Source organism: Salvelinus fontinalis, chromosome 17, assembly GCF_029448725.1.
Source record: "Salvelinus fontinalis isolate EN_2023a chromosome 17, ASM2944872v1, whole genome shotgun sequence".
NCBI lineage: Eukaryota > Metazoa > Chordata > Actinopteri > Salmoniformes > Salmonidae > Salvelinus > Salvelinus fontinalis.
Window position 1 is genome coordinate 40675762 of NC_074681.1, and position 25608 is coordinate 40701369.

At 43.3% G+C, this 25608-nt stretch overlaps 1 protein-coding gene across 3 annotated transcripts in view; it reads right to left on the minus strand.

The window, feature by feature from the left end:
• The window catches only part of LOC129814386 (ephrin type-B receptor 3-like), a 41138-nt gene that overhangs the window by 10562 nt on the left and 4968 nt on the right, over window positions 1-25608 (minus strand). The window contains exons 2-11 of one of the 3 annotated variants that reach the window (XM_055867483.1): window positions 18156-18220; window positions 13420-14092; window positions 9459-9614; window positions 7614-7949; window positions 6968-7092; window positions 5915-6071; window positions 4905-5028; window positions 4594-4646; window positions 3871-3993; window positions 1944-2191 (exon numbers count right to left, since the gene is read on the minus strand). In XM_055867483.1, the coding sequence (XP_055723458.1) occupies window positions 1944-2191; window positions 3871-3993; window positions 4594-4646; window positions 4905-5028; window positions 5915-6071; window positions 6968-7092; window positions 7614-7949; window positions 9459-9614; window positions 13420-14092; window positions 18156-18220 (2060 nt within the window). The remainder of the gene's footprint in view (window positions 1-1943; window positions 2192-3870; window positions 3994-4593; window positions 4647-4904; window positions 5029-5914; window positions 6072-6967; window positions 7093-7613; window positions 7950-9458; window positions 9615-13419; window positions 14093-18155; window positions 18221-25608) is intronic. The other 2 variants (XM_055867484.1, XM_055867485.1) reach the window with 2 other exon arrangements.

A 25608-nucleotide genomic window follows, 5' to 3' on the forward strand; every position in this document is an offset into this window, starting at 1 on the left:
TACCGAAAATCCCCAAAAGGATAGTAAATCAAGTACAATTCTTCCTCATGGAGACATTTCCCAGGTTCCCACAAGGACAAAGGCTATTTTAGGCTTAGAGGTTAGGTTTACAATTAGGGTTAGGGTTACAATTAGGGTTAGTGGTTAGGTTTAGGGTTTAGGGTTATGGGTTAAGGTTTAGGGCTTAGGTGTAGCGGTTAGATTAGGGTTAGGGGTTAGGTTTAGGGTTAAAGGTTAGGGAAAACATGATTTTGAATGGAAATACATTTTAGGTCCCCACAAGGATAGTAAAGCATATGCTGTGTGTGTGTGTGTGTGTGTGTGTGTATTTGTCCTTACGTGCAAACGTGTTTGTTCTTGTTATGCATGTGTTGTGTGTGTATTGTTCTGCCAGCATCCCATAATCAGGCACAATAGTTTGACGGGACATCACTAGATCACGGCAGAGTGTATCCATGATTCACACACACACACACACGGTTGGATGGACATCTGACTGAGAGGAGTGCGTGAGAAGGAGTGAGAAGCTGCTCTTGAGTCACAAGATGAGATAAGACACGGAGGGTTAGGGAGATTGTACTGTACCGCATGGTCTTACGTTTCCTCATTATCCTCTGAGAGAGATCATTTGTGACTGACTATGTTAACCTCGTCTCTAACCTCTAGGGTCGTTCCTGGTTAAAGGTTAAATCGTTGTTTTTTTGTTGATTCGGAGGTGGGATATTAGTTTACTGTTAAAGGAAAGGAGCTAGACTTTTATGTAAGCTATAGTACGATGACCTAAGAATGGACAGTGCGTCATTCCTAAGAGCTCATCAACGTTAACGGCTAATAAGAGCCAGCAGCATACCACCCTGCATCCCACTGCTGGCTTGCCTCTGAAGCTAAGCATGGTTGGTCCTGGCTGGAAGTGGTGTTGGGGGGGGGGGGGCAGTAGGAGGCACTCTTTCTTTCCTCTGGTCTAAAAAAAAAGATCCCAACGCCTCAGAGCAGTGATCGGGGACATTAGCCCTGTGTAGGGTGCCATCTTTCGGGTGGAACATTAAACGGGTGTCCTGACTCTCTGTGGTCACTAAACGATCCCATGGCACTTATCGTAAGAATAGGGGTGTTAACCCCGATGACCTGGCTAAATTCCCAATCTGGCCCTCATGCCATCATGGCCACCTAATCATCCCCAGCTTCCAATTGGCTCATTCCGCTTCCCTTTAACTAATCCCCAGGGCGGTTGCTGGGAATGAGAATGTCTTCTCAGTCGACTTACCTGGTAATATATGAGTTGAATCGAAACGAAAATCAAAACGAGCTCTTACTGAGTCAGAGAGCATTACTGTGTGTGTACACCGCCCACTGTCATTACAGCAGGTGTCACGTAATAGAACTCTCGAAGTTGCAGAAGTTCTCTACTTCCCCCATGGATTTGTTCAGCATCCACTGATGTGTAGGAGGTGCTATGTGCAATTGTGCTTGTCCCCAGGCTTTTATGCAGCACAGTCAAAGAGGAGCTCCATCAGTGGTTTTGTGCAGTAGAATCCCTATCCGTCAGCTGTATTGTGTATAACTACGCAGGTCTTAGGATTTTCAGCACAGCCGCTATCAATATTCATCAGAGGGGTCGGGAACGGTTCCACGGATTGTCATAACTGGTGTGTGTTCGGGTACGACTCAAAGCCTCCGCTGGTGAGTAGGTGGTCTCACAGTTTGTGTGGTAATGCGCGACTCCAGGATTTGATTCGGTAGAGTTAACTCAATATCAATTCAATGTGTCCTGTATGATTCCATGCATCATCACAACTCAGTCAGTGTTCCCCTGAGGAAGGAGTCCCGCGCTCCATTCTCCATGAACCTTGGGGATTTTAAACAGTATACAATTCCGAGGCTATCAATATCAACCAGAGTTGTCATGTACAATTGCTCACGTCACCACAACTGGTGTCACTCACCCTGAGGAAGGAGTCCAGCGCTCCGTTCTCCATGAACTCGGTGATGATGAGCACGGGGCAGCTGCGGGTCAGCACGCCCTCCAGCCGGATCACGTTGGGGTGGTCGAACTGGCCCATGATTGACGCTTCCCCCAGGAAGTCCCGCCTCTGGCGCTCTGTGTAACCCGCCTTCAGCGTTTTGATGGCCACCACACCTTCACGGCGGCTGGCCTGCTTCAGGCGCCCGCGGCACACCTCCCCGAACTCACCTGGGTGGGGAAGGGAGTGAGGGGAGTGGAGGAGGGAGTGGGGATTGGGGCAGGGGGGGAGGAGTGAGGGAGAGGGAGCATTACTGGTTTGAACTGAGGAGGAAGAAGAGGAGGAGGAAGAGAGCAAGGGATGGAGTTAGTGAGGAGGGGAGGAAAAGAGAGCGAGAGCTCAGGGGTCTGAGAGGTTGGGGAGGGATTGAGGGACGGAAAGATCAACCTGCGACCGGGAGTGGTGCCTGGGACCGGGGTAGGGGGAGAGGGGACGGATGAGGAGCTTGGGGGTTTTGGTGCCTTGGTAAAAAGTTGTGTGTTTAAAAAGGAAAAAGAGAGAGAAAGAAGAGAAAGAGAAGAAAGCAAAGGAGGCATTCAAGGTTGAAGTTAGGAGATAGACACATACCCCCTCGACAACCGCTGCGCATCCTCTGAACACACACACACTGCCCACCCAGCACACATCCTGTTCAACCAACCCCCCCCAACATTAACCACTCCCCAAAACACAATTGACTCCAAAAAAGCCTACCCCTTAAAATCCACACTTCAAAAAGACCGCACTAAAAAAGGTATAATCTTTGTAAATTATAGTTATGTCACACATGCAGCTAACAGAAATATATGGAAATGTCTGCTCTACTCAAAATTACAACCAACTAATTGCAACATTAATGCAAAAATGGAAGAGGAAAGTGGAAGGGGGAGAAGTAAGGAACTTGTCTGTCGGCCCTGCATTAAAGACCAAAATTGTCCAAAGAAAATTGTGATAAATTAAAAAAGTATACCAGTTTCATTTCAGGACCAAAAAATTGACAGCTGTGCCATATAGATTGCATAATAGTTGGGAAGAGATTTTTGATGTACCAATTCCATGGCACATGGTTTATGAACTGATACACAAAACAACCCTCGATTCAAAACTTAAGAGTTTTTAAATTAAAATGTTGTACAAAATTCTTGCAACCAATAGAATGTTATATATTATGGGGGATATAACCATCCCGGCTCTGCAGATTTTGCTGCGAAGAGACAGAATCATTAGATCATTTGTTTTGGTACTGTCCATATGTAGCTTGTTTTTGGTCGCAGGTTCAGGAATGGCAGAAGAATTACAATATTTACCTGGAGCTAAGTCTGCAAATAGCACTGCTGGGTGATTTAAAAAATGCATAGTCAATCGATCAATAACATAATAATACTCTTGAGCAAAAAATGTTATCTTTAATTTACAATATGTAGAATCTAAGGTTCAGAACTTTTGTGAAGCATCACAGTACAGTTGAAAAAGATATGGCAAATAGAAATAGAAAACTGGATGGTGTTCAGAGATAGATGGGAGGGGTTGAGTGGAGCTGAAGGGTGGAACTAAAAACATACAAAAGATACATTTTGTAAAATATTCGGTGTCCGTAAAATGTATATAGTATGTATAAGCAGGAAGTAGAAGCCTAAGTGTTGTTGTCTATTAGTTTACTCCAATTAGTGGGAGGAATGGTAGGGTTAGGGGAAAATATTTATATCTATATCTATATACAAAAAAATATGGGGATTGGAAATGATGCAGACAATTACATTGATGGAAGCCACATTCTATCTGCAATATTAAAGCTGATCTACCCCCTAAAAAAATATACTTTTTTTAAAAAGACGAAACTTCAACAACTAGCTATATATATATTGGTTACCTGCACCAATGACCTCCTCGATCTTCACACACGAGATGTCTATCTCCTTGGCAAACTCGTGGATGGCCTCGTTGGGGTCCTCGTAAGTGAACGGGTCAATGTATACTTTCACCCCCGGGGAAACTAGAGAGATGAAATGAATGAAGGGAGGATTGCGTCAGAGGTTTTTCGCCAGGTCTTGAACACACACGTTCATCAGATATGCGTGACACTGGCAGTTTGGAAGTCATGTGTTCCAATGTGGAGTAACTAACTAATACAGTCATGACTGGAATCAAATTGTAAGCATGAACAGCACATGGGCATATCTATCACACAGCTCGGGGAGTCTTGAAGAGCGAGGGGGGGGGGGGGGTTGATAAACCTGATCTAGATAATCATGGTTTTCTGTAAGCAAATGCAGTTTCCTGCCTTGGTCAGATGACTGAATAATTCATTCAATCAGGTGGTTTTACCGTCTTGGTTTGAACAAAGGACCACAGAAGCTGCAGCTCTTCAGGATTAGAGTTGTATAGTATGCACACACATGCGCGCACACACACAACCTCCTCCCCAAACACACACACACAAATACGCAACCCCCTCCCCCCAACACACACAACCCCCTGCCCCCAACACACACACATACAACCCGCTCCCCCAACACACACACAAACACAACCCCCAACACACACAAACACACAACCCACTCCCCCAACACACACACCCTCCCCCAGTGCTCACCGTACTGCTGCAGCTTCTCTGTGTACTCCAGCTCCGAACTGCTGTGTTGCTTCCTGCAAACAAGGACCACACACGCACAATCTCATTCGTATGATCAATCCTCATTCTTGGCTGGCACTCCACAGGCTGCTTTCAAATAACAAGCAGAAGATGACAGATTGTGCTCAGACAGTCGGGATTGGAAGAATGGAACAATGCTAAGGTTGGCTTAAGGCTTTCTAAGGGCCTTTTCAGGATTCAAGAAGTTGCCAAATAATGACCAAAAAGGCCTGTGTTAGATAAATAGATACATATTTTTTTCTTCAACTTACCTAGAGCAAACTATGGCCATGACCACAATGGCAACAATGACCACTAGACCGGCCGACGCCGAGCCCACGATGAGCGGCAGCTGGTCCTGCACCGATTTCTGAGGGTCACCTGAGAAATAAAAAACTATGAAAAACAAACAATAAACACCTGAAATATCACTGAGGAATTCTTAAAGAAACAGCTCGTGAAATATGGAAGCGGATTCATGCCAAAACGAATAATGGGATGTGAATTGTATTCCAATCTGTGTTTGGTTTTTCATTTAGACACAATGAAAGTGCTTTATTACAAAAAGCCAAGTTAGCGGCCTGCGATTGGAAGGAGGGGAGTTTGATCCCCAGCCAGTGCGTCTCTGCTTGGCACTCAGCATTGAATTAGATTGGGGTTAAGGCCTTGCGATAGACTAGCGTCCTGCACATCAAGCTGCCTCACGCTACAGAAACAGGAGACTGGCTGCTGCTCCTGGAAGCCAAGCCTTGTGCAAGGCTACTTACTTATTCCAAAAAGCAATGCACTCTGGTAAAAAAGAAAACACGGATATTGAAAAACAAGACATTTTATTTCAATGTTTTTATATGTATTAATCCTGCGTTCATCTACTTCCATAACAGACTGTAGAAATATCACACAGCCATTAAGAGCAATTTTTTAAAAACAGACAGCTTCTTCAAATTGCTTCTTCACTGTTCTTTCACTACTTGGATGGATTGTACTTATTAAAGTGAACATAGAAAAGCTTTGAAACACCCCGGTGAAGAAAAAAATGAAAGGCATTAGCAATGGTGGAGGACAATGATAAACAGTGAAGGGAGAGAGCGACAGAAAGAGGAGGAGAAAAAGACAATGAACTAGTGAAGGCAGAAAAGGAGGAGAGATAGAGGGAAAGTAAGAGGCACAGAGACCGATGGGGAGGAAGAGATCGACGCAGAACACAGAGAGAAAGAATGAGACAACGAAGGAGCACAGGAGGAGGAGGAGGAGGAGGAGGAGGAGAGAGAGAGAGACGTACTGTGTATGGAGGTGCTGAAGTCCATAGGGATGCTGTAGTGCCCGTAGCCAGCCACAGTGCGAGCCCGGACCTGGACAACGTAGGGAGTGGCAGCCCTCAGTCCCTCCACACGGGTCGAGCTGTGCTGGGCCGTCACTGTGTGAGACATGGCCTGGCCCTATGGAACACGTCAATCAATCAACCAATCGAACAAATGTATTTATCAAACCCTTTTAACATCAGCAGTTGTCACGTGATTTTACAGTAACACAGCTTAGACTGAAATCAGAGGCAGACTGACAAAGAAAACTCCCTAGAAGCAAGAAAACCTTGAGGAACCCGACAACACATTGATTAGAATCGGGAGGGGGGGGGGCGAAATTCTTCTTCTTAAAAAAAAAAAAAGGGACAGCATTCACTTGATGTAGGTGAGTTCATTTGGTTCATATTCCTTCCTATATGAGCAGCATGTCTATGTCCATGCTGAGGTCTATCGGCACGTGATGCTGATGCTGCTGAAGAAAACAACACACATCTGCATCAAGTGAGCGCTAACCTGTGAAATGCCAAAAACAACCCAGGCTACATCAGACAAAAGATGCCATGTTTATTCTTCAAACAGATTTTGTACAATTGTTTTCTTTCCGGTGACTCTTCAAACTTAAGGTACAGAGTAAATGTTTACTTATGTAAATCATGGTTGAATCAGAGGACAGTGAGCCTGGTCCCAGATTCGTTTGTGCTGTATAGTCAACACCTACAACACCTATGAGTGGGCTATACAGCACAAACAGATCTGGGACCAGGCTAGAGGCTGGGAAAAAGGCAATGGGAGTGGGCTATACAGCACAAATAGATCTGGGACCAGGCTAGAGGCTGGGAAAAAGGCAATGGGAGTGGGCTATACAGCACAAATAGATCTGGGACCAGGCTAGAGGCTGGGAAAAAGGCAATGGGAGTGGGCTATACAGCACAAACAGATCTTGGACCAGGCTAGAGGCTGGAAAAAAGGCAATGGGAGTGGGCTATACAGCACAAACAGATCTGGGACCAGGCTATAAAACAGTGCCTTACCCTTTCGTAGTACTTAATCTCGTAATCCAGGATGACCCCGTTGGGTTTCTCTGGGGGAAGCCAGGACAGGCTGAGGGTGTCTGACGTTGACTTCATCAGGTGCACTGTGGGTATTGCTGACGGTGCTGTGATTGGACAACAAAAAAAGGGTGATGTTAACAAGTAAAATAAATACACACTTTCATGTTGAATATGTTAAGAGCATTTTTGTTCCACTGTATAAATGAAATTAGCAAAGTGTACAAGCTCTTCATCTAGCAATGTTTACGATTATCTGACTTCTTACCATGACATTTATCTGACCATTCTCCATGACATTTCAGTTGATTGATTTGGTACTAGGCTGAAATGACACATACTGAGGCCATAAACTCACACAAAGCATCAGTACTCAGAACAAGATGAGACGGTAGAAAGTAGATGACTTTGTTGCTGCTAACCGGAGTTGAGTGGTAAAGTTGGTGACACTGAGTGGTGTGTCGTCGTGTAGTCAGAGTGGTGATGTTAAGTGCTAGGTAGCTACTTTACTTACAGTGGTGACCTTGAGTGGTGTGTTGTCGTGAGGTGAGAGTGAGTGCCGATATCAAGTATTCATGTTGAGTGCTGCTAACGTTAAGCGCTGACAAAGCGTTACGACGATACTAACCGGCCTGGTTGGTGGTGATGTTGACGGTGGCGTATCGCGGTGCCCCAGGGCTCTTCCCAGAGACGCCGTTGACCGCCTGCACCTCAAAGCTGTAGCGGGTGTGCGCCTGCAGGTTCCTCACCACCACCTTCTTCTGGGTCAGGCCGAGTCGGCGCGGCGACATGTCCATGTTGTCGTCGCAGCGCGAGCACGGGCTCTGGTCGCGCAGACACTTCTTACACACCACGTTGTAGATGACGTCGTCCCGCCCGCCGACGTCCAGCGGCTCCTCCCACTCCAGGGCGATCGAGGTCTCGTTCACCGTGGAGATGACGTTCTGAGGTGGCGAGGGCACGGCTGGACAGAAAGGCCACATACGGTTTAGGGATGTCCTCTGAACACCGCTTATAGAGGCTAATATTGTAGAACCTCACTGTTAAAACCCTAATCTTCGAACCCCACTCTAAGCATTTATGATTTGCTTACTAAGATACCAATTAGGGCTTATCTTCCTGGATCCATACAGTTCATACAATTGTCCACTTTCTGGTGGAGAAACGTGATCTCCAGCACATAATGAATTGAACAGAAGTCTTCATTTATTTTATATATACCGTGTTCATTCCATGCACGACTTCCAACATTATAATTCATGGAACTTAAATCATTACCCATTAAATAGCAATGGGAGTTCATTCCGTAAAGTAGAAATATGTTCTGCTATACATGGTGAAATAAATAGCAGAATTCACATAGCGAATATAAACCATATCCAAGCCACGCTTGACTTAAACATCACTATTCATGAAACTAGATTCATTACCCATAAAATAGCGATGATCTGAATTGAAATGATCTATTGCGCAGCGGTGGTGCATAGTAGTGTATACCTATGGAACAGTGTTGCTCAATAGAGACGAGCTCTTTCAATAAGAACGGTATGAAATCGGGGTAACGTGTGATAAATGCTACAGGGGACAACTGGAGAATGCTTCCTTCATCCAGTTACAGAGGCTGAGGGGAAATCTAAACCCAAACCCCTCTCAAAGCCGATTCCGACAACACCTACTACGGCAGCAGCACATGGCGAGGAAAGTCGAGGCGAGGTAATGCTTTCAGAGTGTCTCAGTTCACACATCTCAACCAACTCAGTTCAGCTCCTCTGCCTGTTCGCCCTAAGTGGAGCTAGTTCCCCCCCCCCCCCCCCCCCATGCTTTGTCCTATCCAATTAGACTGACACAGTTCGGAATGTGGCCTCATCTAATTGGGCACAAAGTCTGAAATGCTGGGCTCCCAGCGCGAGCCCGAGCTGAGCTTTCTAGTACAACACCCTCGACCCCTTGCTAAACATTGTCTGCCAGGCCTGGCACACGCTCTGACAGGCTATAGGGGAAGTATGGCGTCCGAATGGTCTGCGAGGATAGTGACACAGTGGTTTGAAAAGATTTGGACACAGTGACACAGTCCGACTTTTCTCAACAGGGAGAGTCTGCACGAGTCATAGGGGCTCAGTCACAGTATGTTACGCCAGAGAAAAAAAGGCCTTTGGTGTTAGGCTATGTCACAATGTCAAAGCAGTGCATGTCTATCACACATCAACTGTGATATCTCTGAGAAAAACGGTGATTTCTCTGGTAAAAGGTGTCTGTGGAAACAACTGTAGATGCTCAAGTTAAAACTAAACTACCTTCGCGGACACTTACACCATAGCGGTTTTCGAAACTCCCTGGGCCATTTCCTCAGACAAAGGTTAAGCCTAGTCCTAGACTAACTAGCATGGAGAATCTCCCATGCTCAACGGAGAATCTTCCTTGAATTTCTACGGCTAATGACAACCGCTAATGAAAAACGGTGCGCTTGACTTACTGGTGCAGGCTGAGTCCGAAGGGTCACTGTCGGCACGGTAGAAGCCATTTTGGCATAGGCAGATGTTGGCCCCCCTGGAGCTGGTGCGACTGTTGGGGGGGCAGGGGTAACACGAGCCCTCCCCCTGCTTGTACTTGAATGACCCGGGGGTGCAAGCTATATTGGAAAGACAAAAGCGAAAGGGACAGTCAGAACACTGTCAAAGTCAATAAAGCACAACACCAAACCAACCAAACATACTACAATCTCAGTCCGGCTGGGGTCAAGTATGTTAGAAAGGCCTAACTATTGATATAGGGCGGTTCTCGTTGAGTTTGAGAGAGCTACTCTGTCCAAATCTTTCGAAACCATAATGTCACACGAGACTATCTCTTTCTGGTTGAGTTTGAATGGGCGAGGGACACCTAACTCTTTATTAAGGAAACTTCTAGCGAGGGGTGTGAACGAAACAGGGATCGTTAACATGAAGAGAAAATCATTTGCTTACCCCCTCCCACAAAATGTCAATCACAGTGCAGTTATCACGAAACATATTCTTTGCCGTGTTATAGCCTAACTAGACGATAGGCTAGAAAGGCCTGGGGAAAGTTGTGTAATTTAAATAAAACCAGAGAGGAAGAGGTAAACTATAGGCTAATTTGCGAGACAAGACATTGCGAGATACAGATTACCATGACATATCCACACTGTTCTTTCTGCCTGCCCCCTCCTCTCTCTGCCTCGTGCTGGCTTGCCTGCTCTTTCTCTTCGCTAATGATGCAAGTGTGTGTTCAGTCTTCGGTCTGGTGCCTGTAGAATATACTCGCTTATTCCTTAATGATAGGCCCTGCTCTACTGAAGTTGTGAGACGTTGCAAGATGAAGCATTCCATAGTGAGATTCAGCTTTTGATTGTCGATAGATAGGCCTAGTGCACGATTCTGACTCTGTCTAACTAGTGGCCGACCTGCCTGTACTGTGCCCTTCCCCTCTTTCTCCCATGCTTTGAAAGATGCAAATGTGTGTTTTCAACAGAGGTACAGCAACTAATCAGGTTCCTCCGTTCCAAAAGTACCAAATCTTAGGAGTCGATTCCTTGCGGATTCTAATCTTGGCACTCAGAAATGAGAGTCGACGTGCAAGGAGTCTATTATTTTGGAGACGACTCTCCACCACTACGTCATTGCTGTTAACAGTTGGGAAAATGGCAGAGAAAGGCAAGCGACGTCAGCGAAGTCCTACATGGCAATGCTTTGAGAAGTTAAATGAGAAGGTGGTAAAATGCAACATTTGCAAGGTGGAATTGAGGTACAGTAATGGTAATGCAGGTGCAACGCTTAACTATCTGAAACGGACGCATTTTGAAATCACATGGAATTTATTAACATTTCTTATCGTTTTAACGGAAAACCAATACAAAAATGTAAAGGTCAAGATTTTTTCCCCTCCTCATTTGTCACATCCCTCTAGCTAGTCTGTCAAATACCTTCGTGTCATATCGTCACACTAGACTATCTCAGTCCGTGTGGGTTGGAAATATGTCAGGAGGTCTTTATAAACTTCTAGCTAGTCTGTGCAAATCCTTCATACCCTCTCATTTTCATCATAACATATGAGCGATTTCAATCTATCCCAGAGAGGACTATGGATGACAGGTAAATTGAGAGCGAAAGATGAAGATGGACGGATTACAGTAGATTGTTCCGGTCTGGCTAACAAGGATGGAGGATACTATTGAAAGTAAGCATACACCTGAATCCATCACTCAGTGTCTATGTGGGGCTTAGAAGAACACAATTCAAAAAGGTGGGTCTGAACACATACAAAGCAGCTTGATCATCAATCATATGCAACTATAGGGATACTATTTTGCTTCTCTTTTTTGGGGACCTATCCTCCATCAATTCTATCTCCAACTTCATTGACAAAAGTGTCAAGATAAACCAAAAAAGGTCTCAACATCAAATGGGGTTAAGATTTGTACTAAAAGTAGGTTTAAGGAGGTTTACACTAAGAGGTTGTGAATATCACTTAGAAACTAGACTTTACTTTCACCTTTCTCACATTCTTTAAGTGTGGTGTAAAACCGTGGCTCTGGCTTAACATCTGTCTGATCAGCATGGGGGCTCGTAAAAACCTTTCTGGCGAGAGGTTGTGATTAACTAGTCGGGCTAGGTGGTTTTCCAGTTTGAATTTAAGCTAAGTCCTAATTCTCCGGAATGCTACTTCGTGTGAAATTAGCGAACTTTAAAGTTCCACATTCTAGCTCAAAAACCATATAATAAATAGATAAGTTAAGATAACATGAAAATGTGTTTTGGATCTCGTAACTCAACTAAGACCTCAGGCCAAGATACACTCTTGAAACATGAATCTGATTTATGTTTGTATTATTATACACTGCAGCATCGTTTTCTTGTGTTTGTTTGTTTCTCGAGGACAATCACCTGAATCCTCCGCTTTAATCCATTAACCTTGGAGGGCATGCCCATTTGTCTTTCTCTCTCTGATACCGGAAAGTTCTGTGGCCCTCACTGGCATCTCCCTCTCTACCCCACCTCCCGCTCACCCTCCCTCTCCCCCACCCTCTCTCTCTACCACCCCTTCCTCTCTCCTCCCCTCTCTATTTCTCCCTCTCTCCCCTTCTCTCCATCGCTCCCTCTCTACAACCCCCACCCCCTCTTCTCTCTTCATTCCACCTCTCTCTCTCCCTCTCTAACTCTCTCTAGACTGAGGTAACGTCCCTGTGATTAATGGTGAGCGGTGGCAGTGTTGGCTCACGGTGGTCTGAGCGGTGGTAATGAGTGCAGCCGCCTGTAGATGAACTAACGGTGGGGAGACCATACAGGAAATTACACTTCCTCCTCCTCGCCACCGCCCGCCTCCGCCACGCCTGAAGCCTTTTATCAGGCGTCGACAACAGGCTTTTAACCTTGAGCCGCCAAATGGCCATAAATGAGCTCTCTGGCGCGTGTTATTCGCCGTTTCTCACGCCCAGGTGGAGAAAGGAGAGAGACGAGGAAGCTACTCATTTTGGCATGGGCAATCAGCAATTCACGGCTCAATCTCATTGTCCTTCTCTCTCGCTCTCTCCCTCTGTCTGTCTCTCGCTTTATCTCTCCTTCCCTCTCTTACAGTATATCTCTCTCCACCTCAATTTCTCTTTCTCCTTTACAATCTCTTTGTCTCCCCCTCACACAATATTCTCTCTCCCAATCTCGCTCTCTCTCTCCCACTATCTTCCTTTCTCTCCTCACTATCTTTTTCCCTTTCACTATCTCATTCTCCCTCTCCCTCCCTCTCTCAATATTTGTATGCTGCTGCTCTCCGCAACAGCTCATTAATGCAAACTCTCCACCCTCCTTCACCCTTCATTCATGCACCACACAATACATACAGAGGGTGGAGTAGACTGTGTGACTTGAATTGAGCATAAAAAACCCAGGCTTTGGCTAAGCATTAAAAACTAGGCTTTAGTTAAGCATTAAAAACCAGACTTTAGTTAAGCATTAAAAACCAGGCTTTTAGTTAAGCATTAAAAACCAGGCTTTAGTTAAGCATTAAAAACCAGGCTTTAGTTAAGCATTAAAAAACAGGCTTTGGTTAAGTATTAAAAACCAGCCTTAGTTAAGCATTAAAAACCAGGCTTAGTTAAGCATTAAAAACCAGGCTTTAGTTAATCATTAAAAACCAGGCTTTAGTTAATCATTAAAAACCAGGCTTTAGTTAAGCATTAAAAACCAGGCTTTAGTTAAGCATTAAAAACCAGGCTTAGTTAAGCATTAAAAACCAGGCTTAGTTAAGCATTAAAACCAGGCTTTAGTTAAGCATTAAAAACCAGGCTTAGTTAAGCATTAAAAACCAGGCTTAGTTAAGCATTAAAAACCAGGCTTAGTTAAGCATTAAAAACCAGGCTTAGTTAAGCATTAAAAACCAGGCTTTAGTTAAAAGTAAAAACAGGCACCTATAGACTAAAAACTCACCCTGGCACTGTGTGTCGGCCATAGCAGGCTCAAACCCCGGCATGCAGGTACAAGACCCCACGGGAACCATCCACTCCCCATCCCCGTTGCAGTACAGCTTAAGAGGGACGGACAACTCCTGCGCGTTAGACACACATGCCCCCGGGGCGATGACCAAGGAGGTGGCCTCGGCCCCTGTGGCCGTCTCGGGGAAGACGGCGAAGTTTGCGATGGTCGTCGAGCACTTCTTGAAGAAAACCCGCACGGATATCAAGGACATACAAGCCCCCAGGTCCTGGAAGGCTAGGTAGAAGCCGGCCTTGGAAATAGGGCCAAAGCTTCGCACTTTGGTGTTGATCCTGCCTGCTTCGAGCAAGGAAAAACTCTCATCAGGGGCAATGGTGTCAACTTTGACATAAGGGGTCTCCCTCCACAAGGGACTACTTTCCGTAGCGGTATCGCCATCGGACTCGTAGTAGAAGAGGTTAAAGGTCTCCTTGCAGGAGCCGGGGATGTTGGGAATACTGGCACAGTCACGGACGGAGAACTTGAGCTCCACGTAGACGCGCAGCACGCCCTTACGGGGGATGAAGTCCGTCCTCAGCCAATTGTTCTGGTTGGGTTCGCGCACGTTGCAAACCTGGTATGTCCTGATAGGACTCATTGAGTCGTCGTAGCCACTCACCTCCTCCCACTGCAGGAAAACAGACAAACAACGTTACTAGTGAAGAGAACTGTAGATATCATCAGACCTGGGTTCAAATAGTTTAGCTGCGTTTGGTTGAGCTTGCTTGAACCAATGCAATAGTGCCAAAAATGCAAACCCCCCTCATCTGGCCTCCAGGCAGGCACTAACATGCAAAGCCTTTGAAAGAAAACAAATACTAATTGAACCTAGGTCTTCATATAATCATAGTATAATTGCACAAGAAAGGTAGCAATCAGAATGTCCTTCCTAGGAAATATTGGTTCTCCAAATGCTACAGTAATTTAGTAAGTGCTGATATTGAAAGAGATTATAGGGCCTATTTTTAATGAGTTCTGCCATTTCTAATCTCAAATCGTGTATAATGCAAACAGTGCATTATTTACTAAAGGGGCAATTCAAATTCAATGTCATCTTTCTGGTTGCATCATGGAGGTGTTATGGTGTATAGTGTAAAACTTTCATTAATAGACTGGCCGTTTATTTGCTCAAATCACTGAACACAACAGGCGCTTATTAGAGACCGGCTTCTATTTGAGCCAGGCGTCTATTTCCCGAACGCGCACAGCTTTTGCTCATTTTAATAGTTAATTGTTTAGTTCCAGCATTCAATTCCAGCATTATAATATATTTCTTCATTTCCTTCAATAATGTGTTATCATTTACACACGGTGTCACGTTTTATTTGTCTTAGTATGCCTCTATTTCAACCCCCCCAAAATGTTTTTCTTTCACAGAGTAATTGTTTTCATCTTTGACGATACATTTTCGGCAGTTCTTACTTTTGCCACTAGAGGGCAACCAGACGATTTCTGGGGGCCTGTACTCCCGAAGTTGATTGTTTTTGTGCTTGCCAGTTAGCTAGAAGTTCTCAGCTGTTAGCAGCCAATGGCTGGCAGTTCCTTACCCGTGATAAAAACGGATGATTGCCATCATTTTTTCGAGACATTACTGAATTATTTAATGTAACAAATCAAACATTAAACCTCATAAACAATTCATGGTAATTCATGGTTACCTCATAAACAATTAATTTAGATCCGGTGTTTATTTGAAACAGGTGTTTGTGTGCTGAAATGTGTGCCGTTGCTCGGCTATTAAAAGTGACAGGCGGCTATTTGAGACTCAGCGTTTAATTGAAGTTTTACGGTACTTTAAGATTCAAGTGGTATATTTCAAGTGGAACATTTCCAAGCCTACTCTTCAAAGCCGTGAGAAGTATTTTTGCATGCTATGAAACGTGGTCAGTATACCTCATTGAGTGAAGCAGTCAATTAATTATTTCACAGCACTTAGCTTCAACAGCGGTCTAACGTCGATATGGTTCTCTACGGTCAGCAAAAATACCATTTACACCAGTTCATATCCCCAGATATTCTACACCAAAGATATTCTACAATATAGGCATGACTACCTATAGGAAATATTCAAAGAGCTATCTATTACAGGATTAAATCCATGATTAACCATAATCCATGATTAACTGGGTTATTAACATATTTTTGCCCAAGGAATAAATCACCTTTTCCAAGAAGTTAATCTTTTGATTCTAACAACTCAACCTGAATAATTAATTTCCATTCTTAATGAGGGCTCCAAACATTGATCAATTCAACAAGAGGAACAGAATGCATAATTCCATATTTGGCAGAGCCCGCATGCATGCAATTTATTCCAAAACGATGAGTCCAGGAGTCAGCATTCTACACCATAAATCAAGTGCAACACGTCGCAGCAGCAATACCTCACAAATATGATAATTGCACCCGGACAGAACGTATGGGCTTGTCACGCATTTTGAGAGGGCCGCCTTGCCCTAATGACATATGACTTCTTGGGGTGCAAAGACATTCGGTGTGAGTCTGCAGAAAGGCCTGAAAAGAATGGACTGCTGAAGATTGTTGCCATGGTAACCCGCCGTTTTCATTGACTGACTTTGCGCTCACGTACAAAAGACAAATTACACTGCCCGGGAGTGGGGAAGGTCTGTCAAGCTGTTAGCCTGGGGGTCAAATATATGTTGTTTTATTTTCTCACCATTTCTATGGGGGATATGATCAGCTGAAACATTCATTCCCAGCTGTAATTTGCCTATTGGCTTCTTTCACTTTAAGAGAAATACAGTACAAGTCAAAAGTTTAGACACATTCAAGGGTTTGTCATTATTTGTACTATTTTCTACATTGCAGAATAATAGTGAAGACATCAAAACTATGAAATAACACATGGAATCATGTAGTAACCAAAAAAAGTGTTAAACAAATCAAAATATTTCATATTTGAGTGTCTTGAAAGTAGCCAACCTTTGCCTTGATGACAGCTTTGCACACTCTTGGCATTCTCTCAACCAACTTCACCTGGAATGCTTTTCCAACAGTCTTCTAGGAGTTTCCACATATGCTGAGCACTTGTTGGCTGCTTTTCCTTCACTCTGCGGTCCGACTCATCCCAAACCATTTCAAATAGGTTGAGGTCGGAGATTGTGGATGCCAAGTCATCTGATTCAGCACTCTATCAATCTTCTTATTGGTCAAATAACCCTTACACAGCCTGGAGGTATGTTGGGTCATTGTCCTGTTGAAAAACAAATAATAGTCCCACTAAACGCAAACCAGACGGGATGGCATATTTCTGCAGAATGCTGTGGTAGCCATGCTGGTCAAATGTGCGTTCAATTCTAAAGAAATCAACAGCAAAACACACCCACACCATCACACCTCCTCCTCCATGCTTCACGGTGGGAACTACACATGCGGAGATCATCCATTAAACTACTCTGCGTCTCACAAAGACACGGCGGATTGAACCAAATATCTCAAATTTGGACTCATCAGACCAAAGGACAGATTTCCACTGGTCTAATATCCATTGCTCGTGTTTCTGGGCCCAAGCAAGTGTCTTCTCCTTATTGGTGTCCTTTAGTAGTGGTTTCTTTGCAGCAATTCGACCATGAAGGCCTGATTCACACAGTCTCCTCTGAACAGTTGATGTTGAGATGTGTCTGTTACTTGAACTCTGTGAAGCAGTTATTTGGGCTGCAACCTGAGGTTCAGTGAACTCTAATGAACTTATCCTCTCCAGCCGAGGTAACTGTGTCTTCCTTTCCTGTGGCAGTCCTCATGTGAGTCAGTTTCATCATAGCGCTTGATGGTTTTCGCAACTGTACTTGAAGAAACTTTCAAAGTTATTGACATTTTCCGGATTGACTGACCTTCATGTCTTCAAGTAATGATGGACTGTCATTTCTCTTTGCTTATTTGAGCTGTTCTTGCCATAATATGGACTTGGTCTTTTACCAAATAGGGCTGTCTTCTGTATACCACCCTTCCCTTGTCACAAACACAACTGATTGGCTCAAACGCATTAAGAAGGAAAGAAATTCCACAACTTAACTTTTAACAAGGCACACCTGTTAATTGAAATGCATTCCAGGTGACTACCTCAAGAAGCTGGTTGAGAGAATGCCAAGAGTGTGCAAAGCTGTCATCAAGGCAAAGAGTGGCTACTTTGAAGAATCTCAAATATAAAACATATTGATTTGTTTAAACACTTTTTTGGTTACTACATGATTCAATGTGTTATTTCATAGTTGTTATGTATTCTCTATTAATCTACAATGTAGAAAATAGTAAATGAAGAAAACCCCTGGAATTAGAGGGGGGGGCCAAACTTTTGACTGGTACTGTATGTCCAAATTCTTCAGCTAGTGTTGCTTGTAGCCGTGGTTGTTGCCGTTTTGTGTCTATGTACTCAATATGAGTATGTAGCAGAGTTGAGTATTTTTTGACTATATTGGAGATTTATGTTTCGGGACTTTTAGGGAGATTTGAGTTTTGGACTATTTTGGAGGTTTGGGGGGGGGGGGGGGGGGGATCTTCATTTCAGAAAAACTTTGCTTAAAAGTCAAACGTAAAGGTGTATGTTTCTCATTTGTTTTTAGCAACGAAGAAAAGAAAAGAAACTTTGCAAAGAGAGGTATAAAACAGTGGGAGGTGTGTCGTTTAAGCAGGGGGAGCTCTACTAAGCAGCAATGGAATAACAACACACTCACCCCACTCTCCGGAAATGTGGTCCAGGACAGTTCTGTGGTCGCCCACTTGCTGTCCATTAGTGTTTCTATAAATCAAGAACAGGAGAGTTAGTTAAACCAAGAAGCTATTGTAACAAACAATAACTCAGGGTTTCCCAAACTCGGGGCCCCAAGGGGTGCACGCTTTCTTTTTAGCCCTAGCACTACACAGCTGATTCAAATAATCAACTAATCATCAAGTTTTGATCATTCGAATCAGCTGTGTAGGGCTAGGGCTAAAACGAAAGCGTGCACCACTTGGGGTCCTGAGGACCGAGTTTGGGAAACGCTGCAATAACTATTAAGTGGTGGTTGGAAATAAAATTATAGTCCAAAAAGCAGAAGTCTATTATTTACTTAATTGATTATTTTAGTCAATTCTTCTCATAAGACGATAGTAAGTCCATCGGCATCAATTCCACACGGATACATAAAAAACTGGGTACACAGAAAGTCTGTCATGAGAAAACGGTTAAATCCTCATAAAGCTCTAAATAAAAAGATGTTGACGGAAGAGAAAAATCTGTCTGCCTTTGATACCACCAAAAATGTAGAAATTTGAGAAAATGTCCCATCCTCTAGGAGGGAGAAATCACCCAGATCGAATTTCAAAGCTTTATTACTAAGTGATATCACAATCAATCACAAATCACTACTCGGCCCAGCCATATTGGATTCCCCAGTGTGGTGACCTCGTATTATACAGGTAATTCTGAGAGAGTCAGCAGTATGAAAATCGACTTATGAGGAGGTAAACAAATAAAGGGAAGAAAGAGAGTAAATAAGAGGATCAAGAGACATCGTTGACACCTGTCAATCTGTATGATGGTTGAGAGAAGTCATTAAAAACACACCAAAGGCTTGCAAAAGGTTATCTTCTTTGCTTACTCAAATCCACATCCAATTTACAGTTGTGTCAATTACTTTGAATAGAAGCTCAAGCATGGGATCTTGGGCTCCCGTGTGGCGCAGCGGTCTAAGGCACTACATCTCAGTGCTTGAGGTGTCACTACAAACACCCTGGTTAAATTCTAGGCTGTATCACAACCAGCCGTGATTGGGAATCCCATAGGGTGGTGCACAGTTGGCCCAGCGTTGTCCGGGTTTGGCCAGTGTAGGCCATCATTGTAAATTAGCATTTGGTCTTAACTGACTTGCCTAGTTAAATAAGGGTAAAAACTATCAGGGTTGGGTTGGTTACTTGCACCTTTTTTCAATGCTGAATTTAATGTCATTGAGAAAAAGGTGTCAATGTATTTTCGCAAACATCCTTTCTGAATTTAAAAGTAATCCAAGAAATAACCATCTAGTTTTCAAAAGTACCTGTAATCTGATTAGAATGCTTTTTGCTGGTAACATAACTGATTACAGTTAGTTTATTTTGTAATCAGTTACTCCCCAACCCTGAGTCCTAGCTTCCTTATTACCATAGTTTGGATCTAGATTAGCTATAAGGTGTAAAAGGTTAACTTCTAAATTCTCATTCCCTTTACAGACAGACTTTACGGTATGACGCCGGCAAAAAAAAAAATCTGCCAATGTTTTTTAGAACCCAATTCATATGGTCCCATTTCTACCACATTCTTGCCGGGATAAGCCTTTTAAATCTCCAGTGCACATGCAGGCAAGTTTAGGAGCGATAGTAGACGTGGGCCCATGTGGGTGGACGTCTATTTGAATAAATCCATTGAATATACACCATCACAAGGAAATCCGTTATTACATTTGTTTTAGGCAGGTCCGAAGAAACATTATAAGACGAATAAAATCAAATGGCATATTGAGATGAATTATGTTACTGGTCTGTGCAGCCTATAGTTATTTTGTTCATCAAACAAACAAGACACACTTAGCCTTCTATAAAATATGTGTGTTGACTGTGATTAGGGTAGCCTAAGAATAGAATTCAATATAACAGAATAAAACAGAAATAATATTTATATATACAGCAAGGTGTGGAACGGCTGTCATTTTGAATTGAGCCCAAGGCAAGCACATGCTTCTTTGATCGACGTTTCATGTCTTTTTCTACCCTCACTCCGCTTTGTTAGGGAGAAGGCGTAGGGTCTTACAATGAGAGTATCTTCATCACGATACCAATAGACAATCGATATTTTCAAAAGCATGCGAGTGTTGTGTTCACATTTCACAACCTCCGTGGGCTTTTGGAGTTGCCTATACGCGATCAAGCAAAACTAATAGGCCTACACTTGATTTAGGCTACATTATTGCAATGCGAACTGTATGTAATCAGTGATAGATGAGCTAACCCCTCTACTTATTTGCCCAGACAGAGATTTAACCAAATATACAGATGGCGATTCACTGAAACAAAATGACATTGATCGATTAAGAGAAGTCACAGGCGACTGAAGAGGAAAATAGTCCACTTGTTATGCTACATACAGTAAGTACCACGCTTGGCAAAATGTTCTGATCAGTGCTAACAAATGAGCCAACGAGACAAGATGATCATGAGCAGCACCTAAATTTAGCTAACATTTCCACAGCCTAATTGTAGCCTAACCAATATCCTAACAAAGATTTAGTGAAAAGAAAGAAATCGGACATTGATTGATTTATCAAGATGAGTCCCCACGCTTGTCTCAAAGCAGCGCGAAATGGCGCCAAAACAGTTGATCACACTATCGCTTCAAATGGATTATAATACATTTCAAAAGGCGGATTGAGCACCTTTTTAATGAAGAACGTGTTTGTTTTCCATGACTGTGTTTTGCTTTTTGTGTATTGATGTGAATATTGACATGTATATTGATGTGTATACAGGGCTCATCTGTAAAAGGGCAATTCCACAGATAACAGGGTGATGCTGAGACTCACTTTCTCACATTAAAATGTATGCCAAGCAAAAACCATTGATTGCAAAGTTTAACAAACCATACACCGACATGAGTCTACTTTTACCAATTGCTACTGAAACACATTTACTTGAGCAACAGCGCCGATGCAAAGTTTGGTAACAGAATGACAGTAAAATCTCTCTTTTTTTTTTAGGTGATCACATTTTCCAAACTCTTTGATAAATATCTAGTCCGACTTAAGATTCAAAGATGTCTGCAGAAAGAATGGGGTGTCAGCTATAACATGATACCTTGAGTTTGAAAAAAATCTACTTTGATTATTGAACTAAAGTGGGTAAACACCCGGTAACAGAATGACGGTAACAGAACGACATCAAAGGGTCCTGGATCTGTACTATACAGAAATGTATAACATTTGAATGTCATTCTCTTCATGGTGATGCATCCTAAATAGGTACACAAAGGTAGAAAAGTGTAATATCCTCCTTTGCATGAGTATTATTCTACCCACTGGCTATTATTCTAATGAGATCTGCTCCCCAAACAAGACCCAATTTGGTTGGTCCAGACCGGACAAAACTTTACCAACCATAGATGTCTATGCTTCACAAGTTTTCACAGTATGGTAAAGAAAAGTAGAGTATAGGGCTGTGACGGTCATGGAATTTTGGATGATGGTAATTGGCCCGCCAAATGACCACGGTCTCCGTAATAACGGTTCGAATAGCAAAAAAAAAGATATAGAATAATAATTTACCTGTCAAATTGCCATGGTTAGAAGTTCCAAGCCCAATCTATTCATCATTTGCTGCAACACCTTGCTTGTTTTAAAACGGGGCAACACAGTTTAATCACGTTGTTAAGAGTCCATGTTATCTCAGAAACGGACTCAACCGCACGAATGCCCGGCCGTCCCCTCTTCTGTCAGCTGTCAATTCAAAATGATTATATACAATACCAGTCAAAACTTTGGACATAATATTAATAGTAGTGAAGACATCAAAACTATGAAATAACACATATGGAATCATGTAGTAACCAAAAAAGTGTTAAACAAATCAAAATTTATTTTATATTTGAGATTATTCAAAGTTGTTTTTACGGTTATGACAGTTATTTTATTTCATCCATAACCGTCGGTTACATGGTTATACGGTAATTGTGCCAGCCCTAGTAAACTATACAGTACAGCACAGGAAAATGATTGAAAAACGTATCCATGCCTTCATTTCCCCAAAATAGACTATTGGCTTTCATTTTACACCAAATTCTATATGCTCCTACAGATATAGGATTTTAAGGCAGTTTGCTACGCCCTGATCTGTTTCACCTGTCCTTGTGATTGTCTCCACCCCCCTCCAGGTATCGCTTATTTTCCCCAGTGTATTTATCCCTGTGTTTCCTGTCTCTCTGTGCCAGTTTGTCTTGTATGTTTCCAAGTCAGCCAGCGGTTTTCCCGTTCTCTTGCTTTTGCATTCGCCTTTTTCTAGTCCTCCCGGTTTTGACCCTTGCCTGTTTATGGACTTTGTACCTGCCTGCCTGACCATTCTGCCTGCCTTGAGCACAAGCCTGTCTACCACTCTTGACCTTTTTACCTGTCCACAATATTTCTCTTGCCTATCCCTTTGATTAATTAACATTGTAAGACTAAAACCATCTGTCTCCTGTGTCTGCATTTGGGTCTCGCCTTGTGCCTTGATAGAAATGACCAAAAGAGACATTGGTTTCAGCATGACTCCCTGTCAAAATAAAGGTTAAATAAAATCTATTAGTGATTTTGGAATGTACTAATAGAGTAATTATACACCTTTGGCAGCGATTATAGCCTTGAGTCTTTTGGGGTATGATGCTACAAGCTTGAGAATCTTGTTTCCCATGGTCTGAGTTTTTTAGGTGCCTTTGGCAAACTCCAAGCGGGCTGTCAGGCGCCTTTTACTGAGGCGTGGCTTCTGTCTTGCCACTCCACCATAAAGGATGGATTGGTGGAGTGCTGCAGAGATGGTTGTCCTTCTGGAAGGTTCTCCCATCTCCACAGAGGAGCTCTGGAGCTCTGTCAGAGTGACCATCAGGTTGTAGGTCACCTCCCTGACCAAGGCCCTTCTCCCCCGATTGCTCAGTTTGGCCCGGCGGCCAGCTCTAGGAAGAGTCTTGGTGGTTCCAAACTTCTTCCATTTAAGAATGATGGAGGCCACTGTGTTCTCGGGGACCTTCAATGCTGCAAAACTGTTTTGGTATCCTTTCGTCAGATCTGTGCCTCGACACAATCCTGTCTCAGAGCTCTACGGACAACTCCTTAGATCTCATGGCTTTGATGGGCTTCTTGAGGCAGCAAGAACACTGACTAGCTGTCTTCACATTCAACAAGAGCCAAGACAAAAAGCCCATCTAAGGGTCCAGGTTGATTCTTGGATGTTAGATCCAATGTTCTGTCTGCCTTGAGGTAACATAAACTCTACCCCAACTGAACTCTCCACAGACCTTAGTGAGGCTCATTATGACTTAACATGTGTTTGCCTGGGAAGAGTTCCACGCACTAACACACAAAGAATATCAGTGTAGATTAGAGGTCCTGTATCCACGGGCGTAGCACATGAGTTAAATTCAGACTGAGAAGAATTTACTGTAGGCCCATTACTAAATCAAAAAAACGCTTTAGACGCGAATGAAGTACATATCGTTTTTGACAGGAACCTGAAAGCCGGACACAGCTTTTGATTGAATAGCGTCCCGAATGTACAGCTCTCTACCTACGCATTTGCCCTTCATGTACATGTACCATTTAAAAGTCTCCCCTTGTTGCTATAACTCAAATCCGGCAATTTACCCCCCCCCCCCCCCCCCCCCCCCCGTGTCATAAAACTGGCAGTGATGATGCCTCCCCCAGGGCCAAAAAACTGTGCTCAAACGGGAACTTGTTGTCCTTACAGCATCGCATTCACCGCCCATGGTGTATACTGTTTTTGATCACTGGAGCAAACATGCTCACTGCTGCTATGGGAGCACACATGCTAATGTTTAATTCACTTTGTAGAGATGGGCTGCTATGAAAGGAAGGCCTCTCCTCGTATTCATTTCACACTCACACCCACAGACAGATGAAATATTCAAAGGCGTAACATCGCTCCGCTGATTTTGTGCATGATCGGATACATACAACAAATGGGTATTTTGACTGTAAACAGCAAATTCGTAGTGGCAAATTCAGAGTGCTTAGGCCTTCTGTATGACTATCTCGCTATCTAGTTTGCGTGTGAGTGCAGCTTCCTTTTTCTTCTACGCACAATTGCAAGATTGCGCAATGTTATGTTTGACGCTTGATGAACCCGCTTTAATCAACTCAAGCTGACCCAATTCAACTTTCTCCTTCAGGCTATTTGCATCTGCGCATATGGTTCCATTCATAATTATGCGTATTTACTGTATGCTCTATAGAGAAGAGATAAATAAAGCGTGCGCCGATATGGAGATGCTCTTCCGCAGTTATACGCACGGAGATGATTGGATATTAGTGTGTTCTTCTGCAGCCATGCATACCTAGTGAGCTATCTCTATGCAGGATGTCCAGGTTTTCTGAGCTATTACGTAATTGCAGTTACGTTCCAATACCATTGCGACTCTGAAAATAGCACAAGGACACGACATTACTGTTAAAGGGGTTAGTCATAAAGACGATGACAGGGTCAGTGAGTCACATGTGCATTGTATGGGTGACTAGGAGGCCAGAGGTTATGTCACTAGCTAAACTCATGGACAGACCCAAGGACACAGTTGGACATTGCACTCAAATCCACCAAATAAATACAAATTCAACTGACATACTGGTATTGAAAAAATACATATCCTAGTGGAAACCAAAGTGAAACTGCTAATTCAAGACTTCCATGAATTCCAATGAATCTATTTGGAGTGAACTAAACGGCACTTCACTTTGAAGGACAATTTTCTTTTGACAAAAACAAAAGTAATGGAAACCAACAGGCAACTGCCAATTCAAGAACCAAATTCCAATGAATCTCTTGGAATCCACCATACTGACAACGAGGCGTCGACCCCGACAACCCTAAAACCCATAATGCACTTCAACTACTCAAAGCTCCACCCATCCTCAGAGGACAGACATTAGTTAACAACCCAGTGTTGAGTAACTGAAGTTGTTGGTCGGGGGGAAAATTGGCTGATCATCAGCCTATGAAAATCTCTGTGAGACCAGCTAGGGAGGCTGCCGCTGCATTGATTTAGATGCTGACACCATAATTGATGAGCGATAACACTGGCTGGCGTCCAAGAGAAGCACATTTTACTCAGAGAAGGAAAGGCAGGCAGGGAACGTGGCGGAAATTGGAAATATATAAAGGAGCTGGTATAGCCTAAATGAAGTTGCCTTGGATTAGGTTAGCTGGGCACTTTGCTTCTTGAAAGTCCAATATCTTGAGTGGATTTTTTGCTTTAAGTATGGTACATGGGATACTTCGACATACCATTACAAACAATCACAAATTATTGGCATAAAAAACATATTCAAGATATCAGATTGACAATTCATAAATACACAGACTTAAATTAAAAGTGTGTGACCCTGCATAAAGCATAAATAAATCCGAGGATATTCATCT